This window comes from Wyeomyia smithii, chromosome 3 (genome assembly GCF_029784165.1).
Source record: "Wyeomyia smithii strain HCP4-BCI-WySm-NY-G18 chromosome 3, ASM2978416v1, whole genome shotgun sequence".
Lineage (NCBI taxonomy): Eukaryota > Metazoa > Arthropoda > Insecta > Diptera > Culicidae > Wyeomyia > Wyeomyia smithii.
Window position 1 is genome coordinate 254,283,752 of NC_073696.1, and position 26,308 is coordinate 254,310,059.

Consider the following 26,308-nt stretch of genomic DNA (forward strand, 5'->3'; position numbering starts at 1 on the left):
ATAGTCAACGTGGCCCCCAAAAGTGAGCATGTCGTCGACCATCACTCTTAGGAGCTTCAAAGACCGCTTTGAGGCTATAGTGCATTCACCAGCACTAATTTTCACCTCCTGTTCCAATTTTCGGTCTTGTGGTGCACTAGCTCCAGCTTCATAGAGCGCATCCAGTCTACGATTTTTATTGAAAGTACAGTTTCCAGCTCGACCGCCGTGTCTAGTAGACAGATTAGTCTATTCGCCAATGGGTCACCTGGTGGTTTCCCGACCTTCGGCAGCAGGACCAGTCTCTGTCGTTTCCATTTATCCGGGAAGAGGCAGTCGTCTGAGCATTTCTGCATGACGGCCCTGAACAACCCGGGGGCTACCTTTATGGCCGCTTTAGTGGCCAGGCTCGGGATTCCCGGCGTCTTGCTCACCTTCAACAATTTTGCGATATCAAAGAGTCCCCCGTTCATAACCCTTGCCGTTTATTCAACTTCTGCACGACAACCGGAGGCCAGGGACATGGATCGTAGCGTTGACATAGTCTTTCAACGATCCGCGCTAGCATCGATGGTGATTGTTCGGGCGGGGTCGACCCTCCTCTAGTCTTAGCCATTACGATCCTGTAGGCGTCACCTCACGGATCACGGTGTCAAAATTTCGATTCTTATCGAATTTTCATGTACCTCTGATTTTTTTCGCAAAAATGTTGCCAACTGGATAAGAATCATCGGCGATTTTTTGAAAAATTTGGATTTTAATTTTTTTAGCGCAAATCTGCAAAAAAAGTTCCTCTAACTTCACTAATGTCAGTCATATTAACATAGTCAGCAACCAGTGCATTTGAGGGTGGTGCAGTGTCATTTAATTTCAAAAATCTAACAATTAAGTCAGTCATTTTACCACAGACAAACAGACGTACCACTCCATACAAAATTCTAAAAAATGTGGTTCCGATTATTTTGTGCGACACGTACTGGACATATTTTGCAAATGATAAACTTTCAGCCTTTCGGCTGTTTCTGGCAGCACGGTACGCGACTATCTACTGAGTTCAAAGGTGAAAGGGCTGATGTGCACCACCGCTGCGGTGGGAATATTCCGTGTAATTAAAACTCATTTTAATTGACCGTTATTTTGATCCATGAATATAAATTTCGATTGTTATCGAATTTTCAAGTAGCTCTAATTTTTTTTCGCAGAAATGTTGGATAAGTATCAAGGATCGGAAAGTTAAAAAATATTTCATCGGCGATTTTTTTGAAAAATTGAATTTATTTATTTAAGAGACGTTCAACGCAAAAAAATTAAGATGTAACAATTTTTGTGGGATGCAGGAAAACGTACGGGAATCCAGCAAACCAGTTTGTCTTTATGTTTTCGTAGAGAAAATTTCCTTAATGTTCAATCTTTGTCGGATTAGGTAAATAAATTCATTAAAAAACGATTTTCCTTTGAAAAATTCAAAGTTATTCATATTTAGGTATCTTTATCGGAGTCGTGGACGTGCATATCTCGATGCTTCAGACCTTGTTCGAAAAGGTGCGTCAGCAATAAGTAATTTGACAATAATTAGATCACATTCGACTTAACTTTGGACTTTCAGTACACCCCCAGATAACAACTTCCGCACAAAACTCTAGGATACTTTTTATCATTTTCGTTATACATAGGCAGAAAGTGAGAAAAGAGCATTTTTTTCCACTGCTCGCCTATTCTCTTCGTAGATTTAGTTTTTTTGAAGCACAAGGCGCAAACCAAATTCCTACACTTCTCGTGGTCTAGCTTCATGGTTTATTCGTAAAATTTACGAAATGAATTGACATTGCACTATCCTCAAATGCATTGGTTGCTTTGATTTCCTATGGTTAAATCACAGACAAACAGAGGTACCTTGAAATTTATGTTCATGGATAAATAACGGTCAATTCAAATGAGTTTCAATTACGCGGAATATTCCCGCCGCAGCGATGGTGCACATCAGCCCTTTTACCTTTGAACTCAGTAGACAGCCGCGTGCCGTGCTGCCAGAAACAGCAGAAAGGCTGAAAGTTTATCATTTGCGGAATATGTCCAGTACGTGTCGTACAAAATAATCGGAACCACAGTTTTTTTAGAATTTTGTATGGAGTGGTACGTCTGTTTGTCTGTGGTAAAATGACTGACTTAATTGTTAGATTTTTGAAATTAAACTGCACTACCCTCAAATGCACTGGTTGCTGACTATGTTAATATGACTGACATTAGTGAAGTTGGAGGGATTTTTTTTTGTAGATTTTCGCTAAAAAAAGTTGAAGAGGTTGTTTTTGAGACACGACCGCAGAGTTAACGTAGAATACGACAGCCTGTCTTATGTCAATGTATGTATTGGAATCGGTTTGGGAATACCCTGTATAGCCTATACCCTAGATAGCAAGCCACACACGCTATCGACACAGGCACAGGCACGCTAGACATGCACACGCTATATAGCAAACCCCGCGCTCTAGTCACACACGCTATATAACAAGCCACGCACGCTAGCTACACACGCTATATAGCAAGCAACACACGCCAGCCACACACGCTATATAGCAAGCCACACACACTATATATCAAGCCACGCACGCATGATAGCAAGCTACGCACGCTCGCCACCTCCTGGCGGTGTGAGTCTATTTCAATTTCGGATTGTATTTACCCAACGATATTTGAATTGGATTACCGCTGCTCCAACTCAGATCAAAGGGAAGCCGAACTGAAAGAGGTAGGAACTGCTGCTAATCACTACCACCGCTGCTGTTTCCCGCTACTGATTCACCCTGCCTTCGCCTACTGCCATCGGTGTTGATGTCCGCTGCAGCTGACTACTGCTAGTAAACTGATTTTCTTGAGGAGAAACAGTCTGTTATATAGCCCAAAGAGTGCATTTGCGGCTAACTAGGTACTCCATTCTGTCGTCCTTTTGACGTTGGACTAACGTCTATATCGAAGTTAGGCTCCTGAATTTGAAAATCTAGTAATTCAACCAGGGAAAACCAGGGAAAAGTGGTCAGGTTTTGAGCGCTTATATATCAGTCATTTCTTTTCAGAATTTCGAGGTTTTGGCATCAACCGATCAGAAATTCTTTTACGGTTGAATTTATGTAACAAAAATAACCTATTGTTCGAGATACACTATTGAAAAATTGATAAATCACATCGATTGTCTAAATCATACCGAGCAACCAATCACCACCTCTCTTCACAAGCACAGTCGACACTAACGGATACAACCGATCTGACTTTGTAAACAGTCTCGCAGCTTTCAACCAATAACGAGCTCGCTTTCGGTAGCTGCAACAGGTGTTTCAACACCGTTTTAAAATGCTTCTTTTATCATTACCACTGAACAGATTCTAAACACCAATGGCTTGATTGATAGGGGAAATATTGCGCAAGATTGTCATATAATAATTTAAATATGTTTTCGATACTAAACTAGTTAAAAGTTGTGTTAAAAGTCGTGCACATTCAACCAATCACAAGCTCGCTTCTTGTTTGCTCGCGGATGGATTTTTGCTTTGGGCTATATAATAGCCTGCGTCGTCTCATAGCAGTCATCAGTTAACAAGTGAAAGGCCACTAGAACGGTCCAGAATAATCAGCAGCGGTGGCTGATTCCAGTGGCGAAACTGAGCTGCAGCAGAACCAGAGCGGTGGTATCAGGCAGCAGCGGCGGAGGTAGTGGGCAGCTGCATTTCTTCATTTAGTTCGGTTCCCCTTCGATCTGAGTTGGACCCCACCAGCGGTAATCCAATTCAGATATCGTTGGATGAAAACAGCCAGAAACTGCACGAGCCAGCACCGCCACTAGGAAAGCTACCGCCATTTAGTGTGTGTGCAGTGTGCACATATAGCATATGTGCATCTGAATTGCTATGACATTTGCGATGGTAGGGATGGCGCTGTTGCGTGTGTATGGCTAGCTATAGCGTGTGTAAGACATTAGCATGTGTTGGCTATTGCGTGTATATCTTCAGCGTGTGTACGGATAGTTATAGCGTGTGTGTGGATAGCTGCTGCGTGTGTAATGATTAGTTATAGCGTATGTATGGATTGTAATAGCACATGGTTGGATAGCTTATGCGTGTGTATAGATAGTTTTATCGGATGTATGGATAGGAATAGCGTGTGTATGGATAGCTTTAGCATGTGTGTATAAAAAACTAGCTACAGCGTGTGTATGAATAGTTTAACCGTGTGTATAATTAGTTATAGCATGTGTGTGGATAACTATAGCGGATGTTTATCGAAGATTATTATTGTCATTAAAAATATTAAAACGTCTTAACGAACACGGTTGTGAATTTGATTTTACAGCAGCGATTTTAACTTCTTCAGCCAGTCTTCATTGATCAAGCAAAAATTTCTGCCTATGAATGAACACTTATTTACTAGAAATTTCATTTAGATCAAAACAGGTTCTTTTTAGTATCATAAATTATTGATAAAAAGAGTTGCAAGTTATCTTAATGAGCATTCATTAAATTTTCGTTTTTGTTTCTCGGTGCGCGGTTTTGATTTTGTTTCTCGCACACAGAGAAAGAAACTTGTCGCTATCGTGAAAAATAACAAAACAATTAGAAATGCTCTAAATCACAATTGAAGAAGTTAAGATATTTTCCTGTCACTCGCCAAAACCTTGATAACAACTACCGAAAAACGTGTAATTGAGCTCTTGATATATTAAGTTATTGAAATAAACGTGTTTTTTTTAAATACATGAAGTTATATGCTGGGCTGGAGCTACCCTAGCATGAGTTCTATCGATTTAATGTCAAACAATTTTTAAATTTAGAATTTTCGTTTGAATCGTTCTGGGCTCCAATTTCAGATAGTTTCGTTAATTTTGCTTTCTGCTTAGATAGGAAAATTTTACCAATTCGCTCAATTAAATGATTGTCTTAATAGTGCAGCTACGAACGAAGGTTTGATTCAAATATGTATGAAATGACAGCGATTAAATAAAAGATATCCATTCTTTTAGTATGTATATATTATTATTTATAACGTTTTAACGTCTCAGCGTTCAGAAATGCACTGTTAGATAAAATTGCAGCAAATACTAGAGTTGCAATTCTCTCTATTATTTGTTTTAATGGAATATAAGAATACCGAGGTCCAACGTCATGCGGTCGTGTCTTGAATGCCACCCTCCTACTTTTTAGGGAAAGGCAGCAAGCGACCAATCAAAAGTCGACATTTGCGTTTCGACAATGTTCAACAATTTTCAATAGTACAATAGTTCGAACAATCAAATTACAATTTTCTGCATTTGGACGGGTGCTTAAATGATTTTCCAATAGATTGCTGCAAAAATGACAAAAATCGGTTGAAAACTGACTGAGTTTAAAACGTTTGAAATTGGACAGTTTTCGTGACGCTCTCGATGTTTTCGGTTTTGAAATTGGATCCCTGTATTGAAGTTGAGTCCCTGTATATGTTGCCGTAAGACATATCCTACGTCAAAATTAAAATCCAAGTTTTTCAAAAAATCGCCGATGAAATATTTTCGCGAACAGACTTAGCAGGCAACATTATCTGTATAAGCATAATTGTACAATACGGGGTGAGCTTTCCTAGTAAATGTCAGTACTGAGCATTTGTTCGCATTCACATGTAGTCCGCAACTAGCACAGAATCTTCCGAAGATTTCTAAATCACTCTGCAATCTTTGGCAGTCGTCATTATGATTGATAGGGAGAAACAATTTCACATCATCTGCGTAAATCAAAACGATTCGTGCGAATCGTGTTCGTTAGTTGGATGAACTGACAACTGGGCAAATTTTTCACAGGGGAGCGCCGATTGTTCAATTTCTTCCTGCTTTGGAAAATTTCCTAATTTCATTGCGGTAAAACTATGTCAAAGAAAGTAAACTTTGCTCATCTGTCTTGCTGCTGTAGTAAATATTTTATGTATTTGGTCAATACTTTTTTATACAAAAATTCCAACGAGAAGCAAAATGATAAAGCTCAAGCACATCACTCTGCTTCTTGCCTAAAAAACGGAGGAACACTACGCTGGATATTTCCGGTGAAGGCGTTGAAGAAATGAAAGAACATACAACCGAACAGTAAACCTCTAAATTACACACGAAATGTTGTAAATTTATAGCATGTACTTTTCAAATTACGCGATTGATTATGCCAGAGATGATCTTCATGAAGTGTCCAGTTAATAGCGCTGAGAAACAAACTTATTAGTGTTGAATGGATTAAGCGTTATAACTAAACATGTTTACAAATTTTTTACATCAATAAATAATATAATTTCATTTTAGTAATATTCTTTTCACTTTTCAGACCCCTGAAATGCATTTGAATGACGTTGAATTCTGACATTAGAGTGCTTTTTAGTTGGGTGACAGCCCAACTAGCGAACACCCAACTAACGAACCTCCAACTAACGAACATCCAACGAGCGAATCATCACTGTACTTACTATTCAAAATCAGCCATCTAATAAAATACACAGCTTCTCCATCGCCCTGTTCTGTACTTCTGATTTAGGAAAAAAGGTATTGAATCCACAAATGGCCGACTTTGATCCATAACTTCGAATTTTCAGAAGCACAAGACTCGGTAACAGGTTATGTGACACTTGTGAAAACGCTATCTTATGTTTGCTGCGGTGAAGCAAACATAATACAGCGTTTTTACAGTGATCGCATTATCTATATTCGAGTCTTGTGCTTCTGAACATTCGAAGTGGTGGCTTGAAGTCGGCCGTTTGTGGCTTCAATACCGTTTCACCTTAAGATAAATACTGGGGCGTATTTGAACATTTATTAGATTTACATAGCTTTGCAGAAACCGAATGTGGTGAATAGGATTTTAAAATGGCGTTTGCTGGGGGTCAGTGCCGAGAAAGGAGAGCATGCGAGCTTTCTACTTTATTTGACTAAGCATTCCAGAACACTAAAGAAGCCATTTTGGATTCCCAAATGGTGACAGATATCGGTAGTTTGTGGACGTTAACTCGTTTTAAAGTGTTTTCATATTGGGAAATATAAGATCGATTTCCATGGGTTACCTGAAACAGGAAGTAACCGCATTGAATTCCAAAAGGCCGTCGGACATCGATCCGACAAATATAAATATCGATAGAATCAATAATTATATTTGTCCTACGTCACCATTTCATACAACCCCTAGGGCTGTATACCTTGTAGTATTTTGTTGTCAAGCAGGATTAAAATGTTCCTACGATTATCTTCATTTAACCGTGAAAGCAATTAAATTCTATTGATATAATAAAATTCAAAGTATATGTATTAGTGTGTACATGTCACCGTTTGTGGCATAACACACAATATAAATTTTGAATCAATAATAGCAAATAATTAAACCATTACACGTTTTTTTTCGACAGGATGATTCAAGTGTTTTGATAGTTTATTGATAAAAAACAAAAACCCTGCCAGTGGCGCTGAATCACACTCAAAACTTTTGGAGTGCCCATCAGCACTTCGAATAGCACTTAGTAAAAAAAACATAACCAAAAAAAAAAGTCTCATGACAGTGAACAACACATCCCCACATGAAAGATAAACTTGTGGAAAAATTCGGCTGTCGGTTCCATTTCCACACAGTAAACACTTTTTGATTTTGCCCTGGGTAGTCAAAATAAAACATTTTCCACTCAACACGAATCGAATTTAAAAGAAGGGAAAAAATTCACATGAATTTGGAGTGGTGGCGAAAATAAAAGAAGCAACATCAAAGCCCTTCTGGCTGTGTTGGTAATTTAACCTTTACGAAATAACGCTTTCAACCTAATCAATTTTACCGGTTGATTCTCTCCCGACTTCTGCCACCGAATTATTGTAACCCTCCCTTTCGGACTGCTGTGGGTGCCTAATTGGAATTTGATCGGGCATTCGATTCGGCGGTGCGGCTCCGCAATTAGCTCTGATGGGTAAACAGTTACGAGACGGTTTCGAATGTTGTACAGAATCGGATTTGTTGAAACTTTAATTTTCGTACTATTTTGGTTATGATTAATATCTGCTGTTAAAGTAATCATTTGAACATTATCCATCGATTAGGAACAGCATTAGATGAATGCGTCCCGATTGACCGTGGATTGACACTTCCCAGCCTTCTGCTCATTAAACGCGACGAAGTATGAAAAATTGATGACAGACTGAGAGAATATTGAGGAGCGAAAACAATGAATGCCTTTATTATTACTGGCTGTTTTACAACCTCGAGAAGGCATTCATTGCATTCATTACAATTTTTATTTCCCATCGGCAAGAATATAAGCCTCCACGCATCATTTGCCTCGTTGCTTAGGGTGTACCTGTTCATTTATTACCACTTAAGGTTTTTCTTGAACTAGGTAAAGAAGCATTGTTGACAAAAATCCCAAACCAAAAAAAAAAAAACAGTCATGCAACTTTGCAAGCAGGCGCCCTCGGCGCCACGACTGCGGAGGAGTCTTCGATTGATCATATAATGAGGCGGGTAAATGTGTGCCCGTGATTAAACGAAACTCGAAGTGCATCATCAATAACGAGAAGTGCCTTTTAGCCGGATAATCGCATGATGTTAAAATACGCGCAGGGGGGGCGCTCTGAATAACGCTGTTTCCTTTTGTGCGAAACGCGTGACCCGAATGAACGTCAACCCCGCGTAATAATTAAATGTGTACACTTCATCTGATGTAATTACACACATTCGCTGAGAAACTCTCGCCGCTGGCAGGGGTAGTTTTTCCGAGAAACCGTTGTAGGTATTACACAGAATCGTGCGCACGGGGGTGGGTTCTGTGGTTCATCCAGCATTGCAAAATTTGCAACAGCGCTTACAGGTAAAAGTTAAAATAATGCGGTATCAGTTCTGTCGAAAATTCTTATAAATTATCATGATGTCCAATTAAATTTTTGAACTGACTCGATCAAAACCCTTGTAGACGGCTATGGTATCTAACTACGATAATAAAATAAATAATGCTATAACCATTCATTAAATAAATTATACTCATTTTTCGTAAATGGCTAAGCTGGGATCGATACCAAAATAAACTGTCCCATGATTGCTATAATGGCCAACAGCAGTCATCGATTTCACAGACTTGGCGGAGGACCACCTGGTCTTCCCTAACATTCATTGTCTTCAGTCCCGGGGGCATCGGAATTTTTGTTGTGCGAAAGCGCGGCATTCAACAGAAGGAAACTCCTCGGTGACATACCGAATGTTCGGAGCGCGGTAATGTTGAACAGTTCACTTGTCTGAACGATGTCGAACTCGAGAGCGACAAAGTGGGTGGCGTTCAAGTACATGCGGAGCTACTGTCGAGCACCCTTCCGAGCGGAAAATATATTGATTTGATTGTTTCTGTTCTGGTGTGCAACGTTCGGCAGCAAAGCAGTTGCAGGGTTTGTTGACCGAGCGACTGCTTCATGCAGCTCATGGTGGAGACGCACTGTCGAGGGTTAAAGAGAGCACAAACGAGGTTCAGTCGTCGTTGCCACAAAGAGTTGTCTTGAGTGGATTCGTTTAAAGTAACCAGCTTCAGATGTGCGTTCTTGCGTGCCTTCTACAACGTTCTTAGCTGCTTGTATGAGTCAACTCGAAGCTGGCAGAAAATCAAATATTTTACTTCGTGAATTTTTTCTTTGATCCCTCTGCTCGCTTCGCATAGTTCCATCGGCAGGCTCACATGCAATCTGATTCTGTTGTAATCATATTATCAACGTCGCCTTAATATGCTTAATATGCGCTAAACTGGGACATACATTTGATTTGCGCTGCTACATCAAAGAGGAATTGAATGGAAGTTAACAAGAATGTTCGGTTTCGCTGTTTTTCTGATAAATGAATGAAAAATATCAGAACCAGGTACTCAGAAGCGTGCCTAAACGAGAAAAAAATTGACTAATGGAGCACCTTCCGATAGAGTAAAAAACTTTCGGTTACATATACTGTTTTCACGATTATAAACGGATTCCTTACTTGAGCTTCTACAACTTTAACCCTTGTGCTTTGGGAATACAGTTTGTTCTCATAAACAAGATTGCAATCTAAACAAGCAAATCATTGTTGAAACAAGTTTATATTTAAACGTAACAGCAGATTGCTGAAGGCAGATAGCAGGTACAATATAAGTATTTTTTTCTCTTACTTAGTCATTTCGCGCTTTTAGCCTTTCATAAATAGTGCAACTAACAATTGCAAAATGAACTTTTAGGTGCCAAACTACAAAAGAATCGGCACATTTCTCTGTATAAAACCTGCTGTTGATGTTGCAATGCAACTTTAAGTTAGTTAGATAGGTAAATAATATGTTCGAAAAGATCACTCGCCAACGTCTGCATAAATTCTCCATGATTTGATATGCTGCAAATTACCTCCTCGTTCCTTCCACTCTGCATATCGGTGGCGGATAGTTGCGAAAATCCTTCCCGGCAAGACCGACCAATTTAACTGCTTCCGAAAAGTGGTTGTAAAACTCTTGGTAAACGAAAACCACGTGGAAGGCCCGGCTATCCAAACGGCTGGGGTATTTAATCGTTTCGTGGTCGAACGTTTCATGCATCACATCGAAGGCTACTTGCAGTAAGAGGTCGGCTTCGAACAGTTTGAGAATGTGATTTTCCATTAGGAAAAAAATGGTGCTAACCGTTACGCGGAGTCGCTCCGGAATCGTTTCCAGTACACCGTGCTCTAGCCCGTTGGATACGACCCAACAGTACAGTTGTAGCTTTGTACTGTAGAGATTGACACAAAGTATCGGATCACTGGAGTAAAGATCCAATAACGGTGGTGGAGTAATGTCTTCAGGAAACTGCGCTGTAACAGTTTTCTCTTGATGTTCTGCTAAGTGATCGATTTTAATGACAAGAATAACGTCCCTTCCGTCATAGATTTGTCGTTGGTTGCGTTTGTGAAACAGTACTATTCCGGCTAGGCGTTGGAAAATGGGAATTATTAATTGTGGAAACTGTTTTCCTAACTCGGGTAGCCGCATATCTATAAAATATGTGATTATGTTGCAATTCTGTCTCGTCCATATTTTATACGGCAATGAATGATCCAAAGCCAAGAGCGTGTCTATGACATGATCCTTAGTTGGGTTCCGGTTTGGGATGCTTTCCTTAAATTACAAACTTGATTGAGAATCGTTGAATGTTATACATATTAAGAAATTCGTACTGTTGTATGGTACATTAAAGAACGACGAAAAGTTTCTACCATTTGTCGATTCACATGTGATCGATAATATATAATCGACACAATTGCCTGCAGTTCTCGAGGTTTATTCAAGGCGCTGTAGTGTTCCCGAACAAAGTTAGCCATGCCAAGAATTCCAAGTTGTGAACGAAATCTTTTAATTTCTTCATATGGTAAAAGCTTGTAACATCCAGAGATAGTTGAGAAAAAAGCCATCTGTCGATAAGAAAGTCCGAGGGTCTGCATCAATGCCTTCCGGTTGTATTCTTTACATATTAAATTTTCCATGTCGATATCTTTAGATGACCAAAGGCGCCAATTTCCTTCATATAAAAGAAACGATGTGGTGTTGCTCATAATAGCAAACGCTTCGACTGAATTGGCATATGCAACCAATTCCTGTACTGAGAAGTCTGCATCAACAGTTATGATGACTGTACCATACATTTTCCCTAGCTGCTTAATCACATAGTCGTAGTTACGCGGACATGTTGAATAATTGACAAGTGTTTGCAAATCTAAACCTTCATCCACAGTGTCAGTCATATCGGTGAAACACTTGTAGAAAATATTATATTTAAAATTCAAAGATCTATCACGGATAAAAAATATTAACTTAAATTTCATTCTATATAATTCAGCGAAGAAACGGCTCATGATAGAAAAAGCACGGTTGAATCTCCCGCCGCACATTTGTCCACTGACATCAATTTGGCAAAACGCCAATAAAAACGATGAAGTGTCCAGAACCAGTATTGGTTCCGAGTCTAGGTTTTGGCTGCTGTATTCTCTGCAAAAAAAAAACATGAACTTGTAAGAAATTTCTTACGTAATAAAACATGTAAAATCTCACCTTCCTTAATTTTTTATGTTAGTCCAAAAATACCCGTTTGGTACTTCATCTCCGATAAAGGTTTCCAAATAACGAATGCCCATTTTTACACGTACTTCTGTTTTGATTTGTTTTTCTAGAGACACTAGGCAATTGGAACGGTTGGAACAAAGCGGTGATTCTCAGCCTACTGCGATGCAGTTTTGAATTTAGTTAGTCAAGGTTAATATAAAATATTTGACCTTCTCTGAAATCGATATTCGTATTCCTTTCAAGATAAACAACGTAATTATTTGAGCGTTTTCTTAGCAAAACGTGATTTTTGAAAAAAAATTATCGTCCTTCTTCGGTTTTTGAGTCATGATAGAAGCTGCTCGAAAGCGCGCGAGTTAGAGCGATTTTTATTCGTCATTCGAAAATCGAAGAACGATATAAATTTTTAACAAATCATAACTATTTTACCTGATATATAAAAGCACTTTCGTGCCGTCTAATGTAGACCTTTGCATTTTTTTTTACATATAAGCGGGATCAATCCTTACGTTACCCCAAACTTCTGGTATTCTGGGCTTTATCCATGTTTACCTAGACGAAGTTAATTGTACCCGGGAGGTCATCAGTTTTGAATTGAACTATACGCTCCGAACGATGCGATCGCATCTGACGACTGGTTTGTTATTCGTTATAATGGTTACATTTATGCTGATCCGGCAGAAGACCGCATTCATCATTTATGATGGTGCATTGAATGTTCGCATCGCATATATGCGGATGTATGTTAGAATGGGACACGGTTATATGGTAAAAAAGCGATGGTGTTATTTTTTCGCTCCCATGCACTTTTCGTGTTCCTTATTGGTCCCACAACAACTGGGTAAATTTTCAGATCGATCGATGAAACTATATATTTGCGCCCGATTTTTAAAGTTTCCATACGATTTTACATGGGAAAATCCACTTTGCAAACTTATTTTCTAAAGATGTCCAGTTGAATCCTAAAAATATTTCGATACATGATATTTGTAGGAAATTTTCCTGGGAAAAACTATTCTGAAGACCGAAAGGCGCTACGATGCTTGTAGAAAAAGTTGTTTCCCTCAAACTGATTGAATATCTGACGAACGGCTCACCATTGAATTTTTCTAGCAATACTGCTGCAGCATGCTGCTGTTGCAAATTCAACCATATGATAAGAAATAATATCGCGTAAAATTTATCTGGGAGGCTTCGCCGAAAATACTGTGAGCAAAAATTACACTTTCAAGCTTAATTCCACGCGAAATTATTTTTCATTCTTAAGCAAGTTTGCAATAGCACAGCAGGCTGTAGCAGTGTTGCTGGAAAAATTCAATGGTAAGCCGTTCGTCAGAAATTCAGTTAGTTTGGGATGAATAACTTTTTCTACAAGTATCGTAGCACCTTATGGTCTTCAGAAGAGTTTTTCGCAGGAAAATTTCCTACAAACATCATGTATCAATATATTTTAGGAGCCAACTGTACATTTATAGAGAATATGAGAGCATGAGCATGATCATGATTGACCGCCCGCGGTTGCTACTCCGTTATTGCCAGATCAGCTGTAGTTACACAGAGAACCAACAGATGATGCTTGGGACTAACATGCATCTTCAATGTGTAAAAACTGATGACCCTAATCTTTATATTGGGCAATACCAGCGCCGGCCGCATCCGAATGCAGGTCAATGAAGGAGTGTGTATGGGAACATGTTGACGTGATACCCGCTTTATTGGAAGCCAAGAACACCTCTGCACTTCCACGAGAAATCACAGGGATGTTGGAGAAGAGGGCAAGGTTTACAGCATGGTTCGTTTTGGTAAACGGCGTGCTGAGTTCCAGTGCCGGGTTCATAATAACAAATATCGCGCCTACGAGTTCGTTATATCGGCCGCGAAAGTCGTAATTTATTCTGTTTGCTTATTTATCACCGTAAAAACAAAGCGCACGCGAGCCATATTACCAATTTAAAAAAAAAATCTAAGCGGGCATCTCCTCGTGAAGTCATTATATCACTACCGAGCGAAATTATTTATTTATTTCAGTCGACTACAAAATCTTACAAAAATTCATCCGCGGAAACACACACCCGACAAATATCAAGTCGCTCTGATCTGACGAATTTATTCAGTTATCTGACCTAAGGTTAAGTTCAATCTGTTTCATTTATTTACTGAATGATATCTGAAAAGTTACGAATCACTAAAAAAAAGTGGAGTCATTAAATAAAGAGAATTAAATAACTAAAAAATAAATGGACGGGACAAACTAAGCTGTTGGAATTCAAAGCCTCCAGCGAATTTTATACGATCTAACGAATTTTTCGTGCGTTGTGTACCGATATGGACGCTATCAAGCTCGATGAATTCATAGTATTATCTCGTGAATACTATGCGCGCCGTGGACACGGGTAAAGGGGGGGGGGGGGTTCCTGAAAATCCGGTAATTTTCGCGTATCAGGACTCACCTCGACAAGCTATGCGATCGTTTCTATAATAATCTTTGATTACATCGACATATATGTACATTTATAGAGAATATGTTTTAAAAAAGTGGATTTTCCCATATAAAATCGTATGGAACTTTTTGAAATCGGGCGTTTAAAGTTTCACCGATCGATCTGAAAATTTACACAGTTATTATAGGACCCAAAAGGAACACGAAAAGTGCATGGGAGCTAACATTTATTTTTTGTCCCACCCTAATGTATATGTATATATGTAAATATAGTGTTCAGAAGTTTATTACATAAATGCATTCAAAAATCAAATAAAACTTTATCGCATCGGATTTATGTTTCAACATTCGAGAATTCAGATAATAATTAAAGTATTTTTAACGGTATTTTTCGTATTAGTAGTGTTGCAGATTGCTGTTGAGTACAATATCTGTATTCAAGATTTGTCTTAGTTAGTCTTACATAAGTTATTGGGTCTGTAACTTAAACCATATCGCAAAATGCGATTAGTAACTAAAAATGAACGTTAAATTAACAAACTAAAAAAGAATTAGTACATTTTTCTATATAAAAAGTGTTACTGATGTTAGAAAAAAAATCTTAAACGTTCACTCGCTAACGCCAGCATAAATTCTCCATGGTTTAATATGCTGTAAGTCTCCACCCTGTTCTTTCCACTCGGCATATCGGTTGTGAAAAAGCACGCCATCCAATGGTGGATGGTTGCGAAAATCCTCCCCGGCAAGACCGACCAATTTAACCGCTTGCGACAAGTAGTTGTAAAACTCTTGGTAAACAAAAATCACATGAAAAGCCCGGCTATCCAGATGACCAGGGTATTCAACCTTTTTGTAGTCGTACGTTTCATGCACTACATCAAAGGCTACTTGCAATAAGAGGCCGGCTTCGAAAAGTTTTAGAATTTGGTTCTCCATCAGGAAACAAATTGTGCTAGCCGTTACGCGGAGTCGCTCCGGAATCGCTTGCAGTACACGGTGCTCTAGCCTGTCAGATACGACCCAACAGTAAAGTTGTAGCTTGGTAGTGTAAAGATCTGCGCAAAGCTCCGGATTACTGGAGTAAAGATCCAATAACGGTGGTGGAGTAATGTGTTCGGGAAACTGCGCTGTGACAGTTTGCTATTGATGTTCTGTTAGATGATCCATTTTAATCATAAGATTAACGTCCGTTATGTCATGAATTTTTTGCTGCTTGCACTTGTGAAACAGTATTATTCCGGCTTGGCGTTGAAAAATGGGAATAATCAATTTTGGAAATTGTTGTCCCAACTCAGGTTTTCGCATATCTATAAAATACGTAATTATGGGGCAAATTTGTCCCATCCATAAATAGTACGGCAATGGATAATCCAAATCCAAGAGCATGTCTATAAAACGATCCTTAGTTGGGGTTCGGCTTGGGGTGTTCTCCTGAAAATACAAAGATGATTGAAAAAAGTTGAACATCATAGATATTAATATATTCGTACCGTAGAATAATGCATCAAAGAACGACGAAAATTGTCTACCATTTCTCGATTCACATGTGATCGGCAATATATAACTGACACAATTGACTGAAGCTCTCGACATTCGTTCAAGGCGCTGTAGTGTTCCCGCGCAATTTTCGCCATACTATTAGCCATACCATACTAAAGCTATTTTCAGCTGCCACAAGATGTGAATTAAATTTTTGTATCTGTACTTTTGGCATAAGCTTCGAATATCCAGAAATGGTACAAAAAAGCGGCATCTGTTGATAGGAGAGTCCGAGAGTCAGCATCAATTGCTTCCGATTGTATTCTTTACAAGTGAAATTTTTCATGTCGATATCTTTAGATGACCAAAGGCGCCAATTTCCTTCGTATAAAAGAAACGATGTGGTGTTGCTCATAATAGCAAACGCTCCAACTGAATTGGCATATGCAACTAATTCCTGTACTGAGTAGTTTGCTTCAACAATCATGGTAACTGTACCATGAATCTTTCTCAACTGCTTAATCACATAGTCGTAGTTATACGGAATTTTTGAAAAGTTGCCTTTTTGTAACGCTAAACCTTCATCCACAGCGTCAGCCATATGAAGGAAAGTTTTGTAGGATTTTTTCATATTTTGATGCAATAATCGACTTTTAACAAAAAATACTAATTCAGCTCCCAGTTTGGTTAATTCGGTGAAGAAAGTGTTCAGGACAGCAAATGCACGGTTGAATCTTCCACCGCAGACTTGACCAAAGATATCAGATTTGCAGAATGTCAACAAAAACGACGTTGTGTCCAGGACTATTACAGGGCCCGTGTTTTGTTCGTTGCGGCTGTTATTTCTGCAAAACAAAAAGAAATAATTCCGTGATAATCATTATAAAAAAGCATACTATATTTCATCAGTAATGTTAATCGAAAAATACCCGTTGGGTACCTTCTTTCGGAGGAATGTCTCCAATTGCGGTATACCCATTTTTCTTTTACCACGTGATAGAGAACGAAAATAACTTATTCTTATCCGATTTGCTTTTACAGTCACTATCTGCTCAGTTGTTCCAATTCAGAACAAAGGACGACGCTGACAACGGTCCAAGTATGATGACAGTTCTACAAGGTATGCTATTCACGTCGATGCATTAGAATTAGTGATCGTTATGAACTTTTTCCAATTTTGTATGAAATTTGAAATGATTTTGCATTTTAAACTAAACTTATAAAACATGCTTTCCTGAAAAGTTATAGAAATGATGTTGAAACATGTTTTTTTTTGTGGGGAATACATAAACTTGCTGCGGTTCAGGTAAAATATGCTATTTTTCATCAATTTGCCGGTAACCATTTTGCACTTTTCGTTTTTTTATTGTAGTCTAATAGCGCTTCTAAATTGAGTCGCTTATGTTTCATACAGTAACAAAAGTCATGAGCTATGACAATGACTAAGATTATGCTCCAACTATTAGAAATATAGCATTTTTATATATTTTATTTCGACATATTGTCGCAATTTTTCACACTAAATCTAAATTAATATCAATTTCTAGTGTGTTTCAACTGGAGATTCACTCTCCAATTAAAAAAATCAAATATAAAACAACAAAAAACGAGAAATTCCCGAAAATGTTCCGAATTCCATACAATAAACGAAAATTTTCATAACGAGATTTGTTTGTGTGCATGGATAGATAAAAATGTGGCATACCTTGTTGAACTGTCATCATACTTGGGACAACGGTGACTATCAGCTTACTGCGATCAAAAACATCATATCAAGAAGACTGGGAACTCTGCCTGCGATTGAGCGACGTTTTCGGCAGTGCAGTCTGTTGAGTAAAAGTGGAACTGACGCATGCTAGTGTGTGTGCTGGCGATGCGAGCGCAAGCCGAACCCACAGACTGAACCACCACATACGCACACTCTGTCTTCGCAGCGATGTAATTACCAGCACTTTCATAGCAACCTTTCACCTTTGATAGATGGAGTGCGCTGTTTGATTTGACGCTTGTCGTTTATATGGGATAAATCCAGAGATGCCAGTCTTCTTGATATGATGTTTTTGCTGCGATGCTGTTTTGAATTTTTTCAGCGTCGTTAGTCAAGGTTGATATAAATGCGCACCATTAGGGATGCTCTTATAGCAAATTTCTTTACACTCACTGTAAATAAAAATCACATCGAAGTAAAGTGATTTGCTGTTGAATTGGGTTGTTTAGCTATATCAGTTTTTTATATCATCTGAAAGATCTGTATTTTCTAAGTAAAACGTAATTTAAAAAAAAATTCTATTATTGTCCTTCGCTTTTTAAATCACGATTTACAACTGCTCGAAATCTGCTCGAAATCGCTACAATGACAGTTCGCCCACATACTTACACTCAAAATATTATTCACATTATTGTTACGTGAAATTTCCTGTACTTATTCATTTTCTGTCATTTTGCATGATTTATGTGACAAACATAACATCTACGTGAAAATCACATGCATACTATGTTTTATCACGTAGCATCTACGCGAACGTCAAACAGAATGTCATAGAAGAAGTATCGCGTGAACTCTCTATGTGAAAATACACAGAAATCAAAATGGCGAAGCTGTTGTCTAACTCAGTCTCTGAAAATAAAATAGAATTTCTCGACGAAAGTAGCCAATAAGTGAACTTTCGAAAAACCGTACGAATTTGACATCGAGCCTTGAGCTTACAGGTTTCACACAGATTTGGTTCAAAGGTCGAGGAGTTTTCCATACATAAACATTTGCAGCTTGCAGTAGTTATCGCCGGCAAATGCCGTAATATTTGTCCGTTTTTATGTCGTTTGATTCATTTACGAATCGGCAATTTTGCATGGCCGTGCAATTTATCATGCAACATATTACTATAATTTCTAAAAACTATTTGCCGTCTTTTAAGAATTGGGGAAACAAAATTTGGAAATTTTACGTTGTATCCAACGTAGTAGCTAGCAGATAATCGAATGCTTTCCATTTTACCGGTAGTTGAGTTCTACGTGAAATTCACATAAAATGCATATGTCTGCTGTATAAGATTCATAGGATAAATCATCTCACCAGATCATGATGAACTCAAATGACAATCGCGTAGAAAATGGTCACATAACTTTTCCGATAATTATGACGTGAAAATTATTTTGAGTGTAGCCATACGTAACACTGGCGATTTTTTTTTCAAACGAGGGTACCAATCGAGCAATGTAAACAAACAAGGTGATAATGTTAGGAGTGGATGAAAAGTGTTGTAATTGAGCGTAATAAAGAATATGTGTTTTTCCGAAGTTTTACTTACACATTTTAATCCAACATTAAACCTGTACACTGGTTCACTTGAATTTAACAAAACATCACCGGTGTAATCTTATAAAGCTGTGTACCTTGTGAAGAATTTCAAAAAATGATATTCGCTAATGCATGGTGAAAAACAGAACTGTATTCGGGTTATTCGCGTTGAAAGAGATTTTGAAGGCTGTTCGCACCTACGTGAACACTCATATGTAATTGTCAAAATGTGCGTGATGACAAAAGCAAAAATATTTCCTTCCTTCTTTCTCGCATGCAAAAACCAAACAAATATCAGCAACACCGTCAACGCGAATAGTTCTTGGCAACAAACGGCACAAAAACTGTGTTGCCGAAACGATAGATTTTCTCTTCGCGCGAGTCTATATACACATAGACTCTGCTCGAGCCCATAACAAAATCCCTTAAGAAACTGTCAAAAAGTTGTTTACAAAATCAATGCTGCATTTTTCGAGTGGGAACGAGACAAATGCAGGGCTGCGCAGGTACACAACCTCTATAAGATTTCTTCCTGAGTGTTACGTATGTCTTATGTATGTGCTGTCATTGTAGCGATTTAAAGCGAATTTTTATTCTTCATTTAAAAATCGAAGGATAACGATATAAACTTTTAAAAAATCTCGTTTTGCTCAGAAAATTACACTCTTTCAGATGATATATAAAAATCAGAAACCCTGTGAATAGCTCAACAACCCAATTGATGATAGCAGATAAAACAATCCTGTATTCGTATATAAGAGTAATTTCTATACATTTGCAAATAAATAAATATAATTGAATTCCCTTTCACTTCTTTTCACTTTTTTGAGTGATAATCACAAAATTTCCGTACGGTAGATCTCCACTATTAATCAATGAAGCAAAATCACCATGTTATGTGGTTCACTTTCCGTAAATACTATAAGAGAAAAAAAATATCACTTGTACATTGTTTGGCTAGCTTTCACTACTCAGCGAGGCAGTGCATTGTAGATCACAAACAATATTTTGTGACCTAGCGTTAAATAGACCATTTTAACCAGGTGTCACGGATCCTGCTGACATTGATGTTACTTTTACTTGCGTTATGTCAGCGGTTCCGAGCTTTTTGTCGAAATTTCATTTATGAATTGAGTTCAGTTTCTGTCTCATAAAATGGTCTATTGTAGTGCTGAACTTTATCTTCGCCTACATATTGGTTATGTAAAGTAGTTACTAAAACACAATAAATTATGATGCGGCAATATGAATATTTAATTTATTAATCGAAAAGCTTCCCTTTTTTTAGTTTTCTGCTATTTCTTGCCACTATTCCATTAAAAACATACATTTCGACATCACTGAAAACAAAAATGGTAGTGACAAACCCCCCTCTAAATTTTGGCATGTGTCAAGTGATGCAGTTATCGAACGACGACTGTACTTTATTTGAATGTTTTGTTTTTATTTCTGCTGCAAAATCTCGGAAACGAAGAAAAAAAAACATGGCGAGATTCCCGACTGGTGCTGACTGTCTTTGAAATTAAATTTTAAAATAAGGTTAGAGGTAAGTGAAAATGTCTGAATTATCATTAATTATACTAACAAAAGGTCAATTTTAAAGTTACTGTTAACAAAAGTAATTGTTTAGACGTTATTCTGTGATAAAGTCTTAGTGTTGTTTAAAAACAACATGGTGATATGTGCAAACATTAAAAAGTAAATCTTCCAATTTTTTTATGCATATTGGTTAGTTTTAAAGCAGTAAACCTGTTAAACAAAGATTTCATGGTTATAGATGATTTTTTACGTCGTGCGCATTTGAGGGTTAAATGGGTTGGCTCACTTTTTGGCGAAATGGTTGAAAAAGTACTTATTAATGGGTTTTCTTTTCTTATGTCGTTTTCGTTCTTGCGGTGTAGCTACTCCGACTACACTTTGTCCTATAGCTGTTTTTTTTTCATTTTTCGGACTATCCAGGACTACCCTTTTTCTATCCCAGACAGTCCGCGAAAGAAACAGAGTGCAGTTTTAAAGACACCAACACATTTACACGTATGTGTCAAAATAAAAAAAATGTGTCAAAATCGGTTTGCTTTGATTATCGTTCTCCGCGTGTCAAACATCAGGATTTTATTTATTTTATTTTGTTTTTTCGTCATTTTTCAGAAAATTTGCAAATTTTTTCGTTCAGTAGCACAAACGCGACAAAAAGACAGTGGCGATGATGACCAAAACAAAAGTGACAGCTACCTCTGGTATTACGCACACTATTGCAACTGCTCGGAAAGTGTTTTTTTCAGCTGCAAAAAGTAGTCCGGGACGGTATTCGCCCTGACGGAATTAAATCATCTTCTTCACACACATTGAACTGCCCGTATGCGAATTTTGGGGAAAAATATTAAAATGTTTGCTATCTCATTCACTCTTGAAGAAATTCCTATCTTCTGCACTCACAGAGTAAACAAATTGAAGGTGGCAGCAGCGTAACTCCGTCAGAGCGAATAGTCCTGCCGTAAAAACGAATTCGACATTACCGTGTATGTTAATATACACTCAAAATATTTTTCACATTAGTGTTACGTGAAATTTCCTATACCAATTATTTTTCTGTTATTTTGCATGATTTATGTGACAAACATAACATCTACGTGAATATCACATGCATACCACATACATAAGACTTACGTAACACTCAGGAAGAAATCTTCCCAAAAAGTTGGAACAAAATGAACTACTCAAGTGGTACCACACTCGGAAAGAAAATCACTGTTTGAGTTGTTTTTGAAGGTAGTGTTCCTGCGCAGCCCTGCATTTGTCTCGTTCATACTCGAAAAATGCTGCTCTGATTCTCAACGGTTCTCAACCTTTTTTTGTTCGCGTACCCCTTGGCGATATTTTTCATATCGGTTGTACCCCCTGGCTTGGAATGTTTTAGCAGAGTGGGAGAGAGTAGTGTTAAATCATGTTGTGGTAGTCTTGTTTAGGTTTCAAATAAAACTATGGTTTGTTTGATTGCTGCAGTCATGTTTTAAGAGCAAGATTGAAAAACAAACGAAGTACTTTAGCGAAAAATTGCTTTGTCCGCCATTACTGATTTTGCGTTCGCGTACCCCCTGAGGGCTTTCGAGTACCCCCAGGGGTACGCGTACCCCAGGTTGAGAACCGCTGCTATATTTTATCACGTAGCATCTAGGTCAACTTGGCAACGTCAAACAGAATGAGGTATCGCGTGAACTCGCCGTGCGAAAATACACAGAAATGAAAACTGCGAAGCTGTTGTCTGATTTAGTCTCTGAACATAAAAAGAAATTTCTTGATGACTTGCCAATAACTGAGCTTAAGAAAAACCATAAGAATCTGACATCGAGTCTTTAGCCTACAGATTTCACACATGCTCAGTTAAATGGCGAGGAATTACCTGAACATAAACAGTAGCAACTAACAGTACCTATCGCCGGCGAATATCGCAATATCATTTGTCATTTTGTGTGTCGCTTATTTTGTTTACGATTTGGCGATTTTGCATGGCCGTCATCATGTAACATATTTGGATAATTTCTGAAAACTATTTCCAGTCTCTCAAGAATTTGGGAAGCCACAACTGAAAATTATACATTGTATAAAACGTAGAAGCTATCAGACAATCAAATGCTTTTCACTTTACCGGTAGTTGATTTCTAAGTGAAACTCACATGAAATGCATATGTGTGCTAAATAAGATTCACAGGATAAATCATTTTACCAGTTCATGATGAACTCAAATGACAATCATGTGAAATCTACGTGAAAATGACAGTGGAAAACATTCACATAACTTTTCCGGTAATTATAACGTGAAAAATATTTTGAGTGTAAGGAACTGTCAAAAAGTTCTCTACAAAATCAATGGAGCATTTTTCGAGATACATTTGTCTCGTTCCCACTCGAAAAATGCTCCATTAATTTTGTAGAGATCTTTTTGACAGTTCCTAATGGGATTTTATGTGGGGCTCGATAAAGCCAAGGAAAAGAAAATTCATTTTGTTCATTATTTGTCGAGCAGTTGGACAGGACAGGGTACGGAGTACTGTGTATCCCGCTACAATGTTCCTTGGAATGTGTAGAAACTATTTTGGAAGTTATTTCATAACATGGTGGTTGATCAACGTTTACATTAAGTATATCGTCGTTTTTATATCACTTTTTTGTACTTTACGACTTACGACACCGCCACTTTTCATACGCATAACATAACATCTGTCAGTGGGGCCCGCAAATCGCGGATCCGCTGCGATGTTAGCTGCGATGAAGCAAACAAATGAGATAGAAATATCAGCTAGCTGCTAATTGACCTATTTACGTACGAATGTGTTTTTTTTATGTGTTAGTGCCACTCTTTGAGGAAAATATTTCCAAATCGCTGTTCTGTTTGCAATGTTATGTTTTTAGCAGCTAGACAAATAATTAGTTAAACACTCCGTTAAACACTTATTATAAGTTCTAAACTCGTTTCTGAATAAGTTTTTCATTCGTGATCATGAATCGGAAGAAGCTGCTCAACATAACCGACCAAAAATGGTAAAAAGTGATAACAAGTCGAAGCAATGAGATGCGATGATTTACAGTTTGGAGGCAACAAAAGCAACTCTACACGGGTTTACACGTTCACTAGTGTGCGTAGGTGGAAAGTCACTTATCTCTATATGTTAATGCGCGAATCGGTTGCTACGACAACTGTTAACTGTGTGTTGTTATGCGCAGTGCAACTAGATCGACAATCGTTTTTATCAGTGGCAGTTTGCATTAATTATAAATTGACGACAAAAAATAATTTGACCTTTCAAAATAAGTTGTTTCTTTCGCTTAAATATTACAATTGTTTTCACATAGTTTCAACGTTATCTGGACATAACATCTAACAAAACTAGAAAACGTTGTTAGATATAAGGTAACAAAAATTCGAGCAGAATGGGTTACACTGCAAGCGTTTTGTTTATCTTCTGATGGCACTTTTTGACCCGCTTCGAATAAATATAGAAACCGTTTAAATAGTTAAAATATTAATTTGATCAAATAATTTTACGTTGGCTGTTGAATGCTACGACCTTTGTCCAAAGGAAAAGCAGTTTACAGGTACGTAGTGTTGTTATTAGATGGTGTAATATCTTACGAACAGAGAGAGAGAGCTTGTATTCGAAATGCGGTTGTATTTCTGATGAAAAACAATATCAAACATAATATAGTAACACAAGTTTTCAATTGCGCTTGCAGTACACTTATATGAATACTTTCGTTGTAACTTATTTTCTAACATGTTTTGTGTGTTACTTGGGTTGAGCTCTCAACAAAATCCTATGGAAAATTGTCAAAAAGCTGTTTACAAAATTAAGGCAGCATATTTCAAGTTAGAAAGAAACAAACAGGAGTTTCTATTAGAGGATGGTACCTTTCGAGTAGTTCATCTTGTACCAACTTTTTGGAAAGATTTCTTCCTGACTGTTACGTATGTGTTATGTATGTGCTATTACCTTATACTTTCGAGTCATAGATGTCAAAGAGAACTATGCCATAATATTCGTGATCAGTATGGCAGCACCTTTATTATCATTAGTTAAGCCTTTAATAAAACTTTATAACAAGACAATATATAAAACCCTGGGGGGTTACCCTGTACACACTTAAAGTTGCACAGTGAAACCCTTACTGGGCGGCAAAGTACCTCCAACGGACCCCGGATCTTCGCTAGAATACCAAGAAGAAAACCAAAAATAACACAAACTGCAAAATAAAACAGTTCAAAATACCAAAACAAAACGCGACCTGTGTTCCATATCGATATCGAGGCTAAACTAAATAGCCCGTGATGGCTGTTTCCGCTGTCGAGCAAAACAAACCCGCCGAGACGTCGGATCGGCGATCTAGGCATTCATAATGTTTGGCAGTTTTATTTGATCCCTTCTACTTATCACGTAGTTAATTCGAGAACAGCGACGGGAATTTCAGCCTCTCCGTAGTTACTACGATATTTCTCAGTTCGTTGCTGCAAATAGAATGAAGAACGCTCATCAATGATTTTTAAGAACTTTAACAGATTCTTACCATTTCTCAAGTAAAAATTTATTAGTTATAAAGTCTGTGTTACACTCTTTGACCAATGGTCAAATATTTAACCTTCTTACATAATGGTCAAATTTATTTGACATCATGGTTGTTGTTTGCCCGTGTTTGCCCCATGTAAAAATTGGAGAGTAATAAATAATTATCTTTGACCAAATTTTAATCTGTCAAAAAGTGACAAATATTTGACGCTTGGTCAAAGAGTGTACTACAGACTTAAGTGTGTTTTTGATTTTACCACGGAGTCGAAAATTGGGTTCATTTGTGAATTTAGGGGTTAAAGGCACAATATGGGATCTTAATTTCGACCATTATATTGAGGTATGAAACTACAGTAATTTCATAAGTTTTAATTCTGTGAACAGAAAAACCAAGCAATAACAGTACAATTGAAAAAAAAACTTTCACAAAAGTTGATATAAACTAAATGATATATGCCAAATTTTCCACTGAGATTTGTTGCCACTCGGTTTAGTTTGGCAGAAAATTGTGCTCTTCACAACGTTATTTCGATCATAATTTTTGTAATTGTTGACTTTGTTGAATTGTTGTTGTTGACATTTTGTAATTATGGAATATTTTCCTAAGTGCACACGCAACATTGAAAAGTTTCAAAGTGTTAAATATAATCGTTTCCCGTAATTACAGTAAGTTTAAAGTTCCACTAGGGGGGCGAACAATGGGGGAAAAGCGATTTTTAGGGTCGTTACCCTATTACTTTATCAAGAATAAACGAATGTTTGAAATGACCAACACTAAGCTCATTAATCTAACGCTGCTAAATATTAACAATTCACTTTTAAAAGAAATAAGCGTACATGCGAAATAAGGTATGGTACTTTCAAGAATTAAATAACTTTTTGGATATATTTTGTTTAGAAATTTAATTAAAATTAACACAATCTTTCTATTTTTGTATGTCATATTCGTTTATTAAAATTTTGACAACTGAAAATGGGCCTCCACAA

The 26,308-nt window shown here is 37.6% G+C and overlaps 3 protein-coding genes and 1 long non-coding RNA gene across 4 annotated transcripts in view; 1 reads left to right on the forward strand and 3 right to left on the reverse strand.

Moving 5' to 3' along the window:
- The window catches only part of LOC129729790 (adenylate cyclase type 6), a 358,700-nt gene that overhangs the window by 46,333 nt on the left and 286,059 nt on the right, over positions 1-26,308 (forward strand). The gene's annotated exons all lie outside the window — the stretch shown is intronic.
- On the reverse strand, positions 10,131-12,306 carry LOC129729793 (uncharacterized). The gene is made up of 3 exons (XM_055688617.1): positions 12,034-12,306; positions 11,163-11,970; positions 10,131-11,103 (listed from the first exon to the last, which is right to left on the reverse strand). Exons 2-3 carry the CDS (start codon positions 11,871-11,873, stop codon positions 10,354-10,356), a joined length of 1,461 nt encoding a protein of 486 aa, XP_055544592.1. The 5' UTR covers positions 11,874-11,970; positions 12,034-12,306; the 3' UTR covers positions 10,131-10,353.
- LOC129729199 (uncharacterized) lies at positions 14,841-16,943 on the reverse strand. Its single transcript, XM_055687690.1, has 3 exons — positions 16,894-16,943; positions 16,092-16,809; positions 14,841-15,625 (listed from the first exon to the last, which is right to left on the reverse strand). Exons 1-3 carry the CDS (start codon positions 16,941-16,943, stop codon positions 15,095-15,097), a joined length of 1,299 nt encoding a protein of 432 aa, XP_055543665.1. The 3' UTR covers positions 14,841-15,094.
- Positions 24,795-25,993, reverse strand: LOC129729796 (uncharacterized). The gene is made up of 2 exons (XR_008728744.1): positions 25,579-25,993; positions 24,795-25,263 (listed from the first exon to the last, which is right to left on the reverse strand). It is a non-coding gene; the product is annotated as an uncharacterized LOC129729796 (long non-coding RNA).